The 9,192-nt window shown below is 39.2% G+C and overlaps 1 protein-coding gene across 1 annotated transcript in view; it reads left to right on the top strand.

The window, feature by feature from the left end:
• Positions 1–3,721: 3,721 nt before the first annotated feature.
• LOC139311059 (ephrin type-B receptor 5) overlaps positions 3,722–9,192 on the top strand; it is a 135,832-nt gene continuing 130,361 nt past the window's right edge. Inside the window, exon 1 of the mRNA XM_070935389.1 lies at positions 3,722–3,818. Within this exon, the coding sequence (XP_070791490.1) occupies positions 3,722–3,818 (97 nt within the window). The remainder of the gene's footprint in view (positions 3,819–9,192) is intronic.

Here is a 9,192-nt window from a genome sequence, read left to right as displayed (position 1 = left end):
TGGGTCATAGGTGACAGATGGCTGGATGAGCCTATTCAAATTCATCATTCTGGATTTGTGGGCTTTATGAATAAATTAAATAGATGCCAGGGAAAATGAGATAGAGATTTCCAAGTTGGTCAAGTAAAAATGATGTTGTATTTTGTTTTTCTTCTTTTACTCAGATCCTGCCTGCATAACAGAATCATACAATACATCCCAGATGCAAAGTACAAATTATGTGGCTTTTGAGTTTCTGAAGAGATATGTTTATATTTTGGTTTCTATGCTGTTATTTCTGACTGGTTACAAGTCCATACTACCAATGCTACAAAGACAGAGATCCAGGAAAGATGGAGTTGCTAAATCTCCCAATCTCCTATTCTTAAATTTGTTATTTTTCAAGCATAGCTTGACACATGTAGTTCCTCTGAGAACAAGGAGTGGCAGGTATTGGATAGAGAAAGACAGGATGTATAAAGTCAGATTGTTTATGTAGGAAACAGTTTAGCTGGTGTCAACATCTCAGATAAAAACTGAGATTCCTACAGAGTCTTAGTGAATGCGAATATTGACCTACAAGCCAACAATGGGAATTGCCTGGAAATCTATTTCAGTTGCAAGCAGTTTTGGCATGTCTCTATTGTATATATTGTGAATCCTTTAAAATAAGTTTTTATAATTCAGTTGTCCTGCTTCAGTCATAGAAATTTTCGGAAGGCTTGGGTGTCATTGTATTCTGATCCCCACTCCACTCCACTCCATTCCATTCCATTCCAGTCCAGTCCAGTCCAGTCCAGTCCATTCAAATCCATCCCAGTCCATTCCAATTGTCTCCATATTCTACCAGAAAAATATCCATTCAAGAGGAAATAGTAAATTTGGCCTCTCATATCCTTTGCTTGATAGCATTAAGACCACTAATCTCTCTTAGTAGGCACATGGTGTCTGCTGATAAAAAGGAAAAAATAATCATCACTATCTCCAGCCAGATATCTAGGAAGCATGGAGGCAGATGGCACATTTGCCCATCAGCTGGTATGCAGTGGTACATAATTGCTGAATGTGGGAAATTAGTTCATTTAATATGAGTGACTGCCATTAATTCATTTAATTATGCCTTTTTTCAGTATTATTTCTTGAGTGTCCAATGTCATATAAAGCATACATTTTATGTAGAAAAATAGTATTTTGTCTACTTTGAAACTCTTTGTGTGTACACAACTCCTAATGCATGTCCTTACATAGCCCAGATTTTTTTTGTAAGCAGTTTCACTTACATTAAAAGCTTCTTTGTACAGTTTCTAAACAAGAATTTTATTTTTGTACCAATGTCCCCAACATACACATATTTGTTTGGATAACTGTTCAGAAACATGCTGAAAAATATAAATCCTGAATTTCAATTATTTCCTGATTCACATCCTTATTTCAGAAATGTGAACTTGGTAGTCTGGTATCAAAGCAAAGTTTCTTCATCCAGTCATAATTAAAAGATGCATAGAAAAAGTAATAATTGAAGAAAACCTAGGCTAAATAATGAAACTTCAGCAGAATCAAAAAGAATATGTATATGGGCATATACGGGTTCTGACCAAAAAATTCACATTTTTTTTTGTGCGGCCGATTTCCCTTTCCGTGCCATTTTTTTTTGCAAGTGCCAAATTTCCAAAATTAGGTTTGGGTCACGACCAAATTGGTTTGCAACCAAAGTTGTGGAATGAATTATGATCGTGACCAAAGGTTCTATTGTATACAGTACATGCATAATTTCTTGGGAGTGCAGAAAAAAGATGCTATGTGTGTGTATGGCTTTGAGTGAATGTTGATGTCATGGCCTCCAAGAAGCAGGGTGACCTTCCCTGGCATTAGAATCCTGAACCCTGGCAGACTAAGTGCCTCATGAGAAAGCGGCAAAATGCTGGCTGTACAACCAAGCCAGTGCTTCATTATTGGCAACCTCTGAGCAGGGTGAGCCGGGGTGAAATCCAGCAGGTTCTGACAGGTTCTGGAGAACTGTTGGGGAAATTTTGAGTAGTTCGGAGAACCAGCAAATACCACCTCTGGCTAGCCCCAGAGTGGGATGGGAATGGAGATTTTGCAGTATCCTTCCCCTGCCATGCCCACCAAGCCACGCCCACCAAGCCACGCCACACCCACCAAGTCATGCCCACATAACCGGTAGTAAAAAAATTTGGATTTCACCACTGGGGTGAGCCTCACCTGGGTGTGCTCAAAGGGGAGTGGATTTAAACTATGCAGGGACAGCTTCCATTGCTGAAAGCCACTTGATTTCCTGTTCTCTACTTCTGCTTTGTTTTGACCTCAACATGTCACTGACCAAGTCTCTGGCTCATCCCTCGGTACTTTTCAAGCTGTTGCTTGATATTGGATTACTGACTGTCTACTTCAATTATGCCTTCTCCTCAGCCTTTAGTCTACCCTTGCATGCTCCTTCTCCTGCTTCCTCAACATTTTTTCTGTTGCCTTCCTCCTGCCTGTCTCCTGCCATCTCTCCAGATAAGCTTTCCTGATGCTCTTGCAAGCCTTGCCCCTAAGCACCCGCTCCATTCCCATACTTTGCTTAACAACTGCATGGATTGTTTCTGCCTTTGCTGAAGCCAGGGCATGAAAGTTGTCTCCTGGCAACTGCCTGGACAAGTGCAGTTTTCTTGGCGAGGTTATTCCGGAGTGCTTACCGGATCCCTAGGGCTGAGAGAAGGGGATTGGCCCAAGATCACCAGCTGGCTTTGTTCCTAAAACAGGACTAGAACTCACAATCTCCCAGTTTCTACCTGGTGAGTTAATCATGGCACCAATTTGGCTCTGTTTATACAAAATTAGAAAAGAATTTTTTTTAAAAAAAATTCACAATGGATGTAAAGACTATTAGGTCTGATATGACATAGATTGGAATTGAAAAATTACAAAAGTGAAAAGGAAAGCTGATATTGGGATGTGGCTAGGGATATTTACTTATTTTTATATTGCATAATTGACATTTCCTCTAGCAGATCTAAATGACATATCTGGGGTCTCCCCCAAATTGTACCCTTTTCAGACTACTTTGTGAGGTAGGCTGGACGGAGAGAAAGTGTTTCGATTGAAGTTACTCATAGATTTCCATGGCTCTATGGGAATTAGATACTAGATCTCACTCATCCCAGTCCAACCTCTTTACTATTTCACCATCTTTCAGTACTTTGTAGCAGTCTTAAAATCCACCTGTAACTTTTCAACCAGAACAAATCTGACCAAAGGTCAAACAGTGAGGAAGAAGCTATGAAAATGAGGATAAGGTTATAAACGTATGTTTCGATTTCTATCATTTGTAGTGGAATGTGCTTCCAAAAATGTTTAGAATAGACACTACACATAGCATGCAATCTAGCATGAAGGTTGAGCTAGTCCAATTTGTGCAAAAAGGAATTCTCTCAGGGCAAATGTATGTAAGTTTTTAGGATAATTAAGAAAAAAAATATTAAATAATGATTTATGGTTCTTTTCCCTTTCCTGGTAGGATATTAAATCGGGGAGTTTTTCAGGGTTAGTTGGTTTAGAAGGGTTGGTATAATAGCTTTTGTCTATCATTTTCTTCTTTTATTGCAGAGCCCTTCACTTCTTTTCATGCGGAGCTGCCTGCGCTTTGGGACATTTAGACTTGTGGCCTTTCTTGCCCTCTGGAATATCTGTGGTGGTAACTCTCGTTTATGGAAGATGCTGAAACTGCTGGAGAAACTAAATGGATCCTAACACCATCAGGAGAATGAAGGAACAAGCAGTGATAATGGTTTGGCTATGGATAATGTGCCTTCCTGGCCTAGCATCTTCTCTAGAAGGTAAATGCAAAGTTGATTCACTCCATAATAGAAATATTATTGATTGACTATGTGCCATCAAATCATTTTTGATTCCTAGTGATCACATAACGTAAATTTTCTCCATGACTGTCTGTCTCTAATCTATTATTTCAGGTCCCCCACAGTGCACTCACTGGCACTGGAACTGAATCCATCCATCTTGCTGCTAGTTGTCCTCTTTCTTTCTTTCCTTCCACCTTTCCCATTATGTCGAATACTTATCCACAACTTCTTTATCTACAAGTGGCATGTGCTGCAGACTAATGTTTTCAGAGCTAGCTGAAGATGCTTACTGATCTTTTTGCTCTTGTGAGCACTGTTAAATGGCACTTCTAAGTATTTTATGCCAGATATATTGTATGGCTGGAGAAAAGTTGATCAAAATTCAACAAATCTTGAGTTTTCCAGTTCTCAAAAAAAAAAAAAAAAAAAGAAGAAGAAAGAAAGAAATCCAGAGGCTACATATTCTTTGGCTTTTACAATGCATCTTGTGTCAGTCCCATTCTTTAATTTATATATTTAATAAATATTAAATATGCTCAAATGCTGGTTTGTTATTAAACCCCCAAATTTCTTGCCATTCAGAGAAACTCTGCTAAGCTTCTGTGAATCCTGAAAGACATTAGAATTATTTGAGTTATTACAAATGTCCACACTGCAAAAGGCAACAAAAGACGCTACTTCTGATGGTTGCTTTTTAAATTAAAAGTTCTAGTCCTTAGGGTTTATAGAAAGAAAGAAAAAAACATATTTTTCAATAATGCTAAAGAAAGCAGAAAGTGATAAAAAATCTCAGATTTAAATTTAATATAAAAAACTGCATAAGATAACCTAAGGAGCCACTGAGTCTCTCGCCATTCTTGATAGCAATCTTTAGATGGTATTTCTGAGGAATTATCTCCCTCTTATCTTCTGAACATCTGTGGATCCCCTGTAATTTATGAAGTAATTAAAAAAAAAACCCTATTGTACTGATTTCAGGGCTGATTCAACCATTGATGCAAGAAAGTATTGAGCTGAAATTAGTTTCAAGGAGGTACTTTTGCTTTATTTGGTGATTTTCTTTCATCTATTGCAGTGATGGTTAACCTTTTCGGCACTGGGTGCTGAAACTGGAGTATGTGTGTGTGTGTGTGTGTGTGTGTGTGTGCGTGCCGGAGCTCTGGAACTTGGAAGAGAGCAGCTGGCTGGTGCACATACTCTCTTCCGGGTCCCATTGTTAGCTGCTTTTCCAGGTTCCATCATGTGCCTGTGCGCCAGCCACCTGCTCTCTTCCTAGTTCTGGCATGCACATGCTGGTCTGTCCGGCATGCATGTGCACACTGGACAGACCAGCATGTGTGTGCCAGAACCCGGAAGAGAGCAGCTAGCCGGTGCGCATGTGCACGATGGAACCCGGAAGAGAGCAGCTGGCCAATGCACATGCGCCACGACGGAACCTGGAAGAGAGCAGCTGGCCAGTGCGCATGCGCATGATGGAACCCGGAAGAGCAACTGGCAACAGCCCTAGAGAGGGCTTGGTGTGCCACCTCTGGCACACATGCCATAGGTTCACCATCACGGATCTATTCAATCATATCCAATTGCCTGGACAAATCCCTGCTTTTTTCTTGGCAAGGTTTTTCAGAAGGTGGGACTAGAACTCACTATCTCCCTCAGTTTCTAGCCTGATTCCTTTGCCATTACCCCAACTGATTTTTGGAGAATATCATTATGCAGATATTTGGAAGGAGCATGTTCACCTCGGCAGAGTAGCAGCTTCATTAATATTTAAGGGATAAAACTGCCGGCATGCAAAAGGAGAAGAATGTAGGTCTTATTCGTAAATAGATGTTTATTCTTTTTGAAGTTTATTTTTAACTCAAGTTACCAATTACGGTCTTGAGGAAGGCTTGATGGGGATTCAAAATATATAAATATATATTTGATTGCATAGAACTGCTGTGACTTCTACATATGCAAATGTTTTGAAAAGAGAAGAGAAAATATATCATAATACTTCTCATCTGACTCCTTTCTATTGTTAACTCGTACAGTAATAAGCTCCTATGTACAGGTACTTATAATCATATCTTGGGAGTTAAATATAATGTGATATGGAAATATTTTAAAAGGGTTTTGTTGTGGTCAGGCTTTGCTATTCCTGTTCTGCAGACTAGTTTGCACTTTGTTTTTTAATTGTCAAGTAGAAGATGGCTGGCATTTCAAGGGAAGAATTATGCCACACTCTCACTTGTGATCATGCAAGCAGTGTGCTATCTGTTGTGAACCAACCCACTGCTCCTTTAAATAATTGGATTTCTGTACTATAAACATCGGATGGGAGAGGGGGGGAATCCTTGGCTGCTTATAGCAGAAGAAGCACTATCAGCTGGATGAGTTAAAACAAGGAAGGAACTGGATGATGCCTTTAAGATGATTGACCACAGGTTTTTTTTTGTTTTTTTTTTTAAAGAGAAGGAATATCAAAAGAAACAGAAGAAGAATTGAGAATTGGGAATAGGGGTGGGAGGGGAATGAAAGTATAATGATGTTTGGGTGACCATACTGTTGGATGGTTTATAAACAGTGAATGAATGGGGAGATACTTTTTAAAGCTAGCCTCCTTGTTTGGAAGGTTCCCCCATCTCCTTTTTTGGTCTTCTAGTTCTGTTCCCTTTCTTGTCCAAGTCCTGCACACCCCAACACTTCTTGTTTTCATTCATCGCAGCCTGACGGTCCTTTGCCTCCGTTGGCTTTCCCCCCTGCTTTCTGACCTGTCTTTTCCGGAGGCCTTCACATGGGAGAGAAAGATGTGCATTCATCATGAAATGGCTCAGGTCAGTGAGCACATGTGGCCACAGGGATTTTCTTTGGCCCTGCTACAGGAGTGCTCATGATACCCCTCTCTTTCCCTCCCTGGTTAACTTGCTATCCTTGTTTCCCCTCTCCGGTTTTCTTTGTCTGCTGTCTGACATTCCTCTGATACGACATCAGTCTCCTTAAAGCAGAACATCCTTTTCCTCCATATTGTTATCAATCATGGCAAGAAGTGACTAATATAAGTCCTAATAGACTTAAAGTATCTGTACCTCCATTTAAAAAAAAAAAAAGTCCTTTCTGCCAAAACAAGATTGAATCCAACCCTCCCCCCCTTTTTTTTTCTAAACCCTCTGCAATGGTCTCTTGAAATCTAAATACTTTCCCTTCTTTCTTTGTCTTTTGCTGCCTCCCATTACCTAGAATTCCAGCCTAAGAAATATTTTTGTGCTGCTTGGTTTTTGAAGCCACCAACTTAACACCAACATTCTTCTCTTCAATTGAAACAAGGTCTAATGCATAGATTTTGTGTTTGTCTGGCATTTATTCTTGACTGGCTTTCCCTTTCCCTTCGTAACTAGCTGTGACTTTAAATGGAAACTCCATAGCCAGAATTCGAAGGGGCTACTGCTGATGCTAGTGAATACTGTTTGCAGAGAAAAGGACTTGATTTCCTACTATGCCTGTGGGCTTCCCACAGATATCCAGTTGGCAAATGTAGGAAACAAGACGTTGCACTTCACAGGCCTTTCATTTGATCCAATCATTACACTCCATATAATGGAAATGTTGATTAAAGTCCCTTGGGGGCAGGGAATTCATTTTTTAATCATGTTACTTGGTGAAGCTGCATTATCTTCATTGGCAAGCAGCCCTAATGTTCCACAATTATAATAATGTTCTCCATCTATAATGTTCTAGCTTATGTTTTTTTTTAATCTGGGATGATTGCTACATATATTCATCGGGTTCCTCTGATGTTCCCCTCTGCACGAATGCATTTATTTATTTGTTTGTATTATTTATTGATACAGGAATTGATCTGTTGCCTCTTCTTAAGTTTTCTGATATTTTCTGATATTTTCTGTTTATATCATTGATATTTTCTGTTTATATCATTTCAAGTCCAATCCACCCAGTGGATTCATTATCATCACGGTTCCTTGCAGATATGGGAAATAGGACTTGATACATTTGTGGGTAAAGGAAAAGCTCTGTTCCAATCCAAGAAAAATAGCTGACCTTGGTTCTGAGGCTTTAGCTATTTATTTATTTTTTGACTTCCTGAAGAATTAAATCCTTGAAATCTGGCACTGGTAACTCTCTTCCTCCATCAGCTTCCTTAACTTGGTTCATTTATGCACCCCATTTCCTTTACAGCCTACCTTTCATTTGTTTCTGTCTGTACTAATTTCTAATTTCTATGTATACATGGTTCCATTAGAGAATGCCCCATTTAGTCCCATCTGCTAACCCAGGAGATGGGTTAGCAGCTTCAGAATAATCCTTAAATGCCTTAACAGAACACAGAAACCAAAAATATAAGACGAGCTGTGTAGAACTGTCAAGTCTATTCTGGCACCTTGTTTGCCCCAATAGCCAACCAGCAGCCTGTCACATGCTTCTGAGAAATCATAAACATAACTTGACCCCAAAAGCACCCTGCAGCTCATGTTCTCCAGAACTGTCATTTTTCCACGACTGGAGTTAAGATGTGTATTCTTACAACTAGTATCCATTGAAAAATTCAACTTTCATCACTGATTTTATTTTAAATTCTTATTAGTTGATGGCTATAACTACATTCTTTAGTAACCTGTTCGTGGGCTACTTTTCAGAGTAGATCTGTCAAGTCTTCAGCAAGCATGTTACTAAAGAAGCAAGATTTGGAAAGTCTCATTAATCAAGTCTACTGCGATGATGATGATGGTTCGTCACATAGTCAGACTCTCCTGGTAAGGGCTATCACTCGCTATCTTAAAAGGATGACAGCAATATGAGCCAGTTATATCGAAAAGAATTTCATTGGTTGTAAGAAAGATGAGCTGAGTTAGAGAGGAGCTATCTTATTTGGGTTATCTAGTTTTGGAAATCTAGTTATTGAACTTCGATATTGTTAAATTTTAAATGTCATATATCATATATTTTTAGACTGTTATTTCTGTAACTGTTTGTTTTATCTTTTTCTTTCTTTCTTTCTTTCTTTTTTTTTTTTTTGAAAAGGCCTTCGGGCTATTCAATAAAAGAAATCACAAATCACATAGTCAGCCAGATGTTTAGACTGGATTTGACATTTTTGTCTACCTACTGGGTCCTTCCCAAGGACCTGGGATAGACAGATGTTATTCTTTGATGGCGCCAAAAGTATGATTGTGGAACGTAAGTTGCTGTGAGTAAAGCTGCCTTTTGCAATTGACTGACGGTGATTTTGTCAATGCTGATGGTGTTCAAGTGGTGTTCCAGTTATTTTTGGGATTACATCCAAGGTGATTATTACTATTGGTACTATCTTCACTTTCTTTTGCCACAGTCGTTCAGTCATCGTCTTCTTCTT

Source organism: Pituophis catenifer, unplaced genomic scaffold (genome assembly GCF_029215685.1).
Source record: "Pituophis catenifer annectens isolate HBS135680 unplaced genomic scaffold, rPitCat1.0.hap2 SCAF_2, whole genome shotgun sequence".
Classification (NCBI taxonomy): domain Eukaryota; kingdom Metazoa; phylum Chordata; class Lepidosauria; order Squamata; family Colubridae; genus Pituophis; species Pituophis catenifer.
This window is presented reverse-complemented; position numbering and strand designations above follow the sequence as displayed.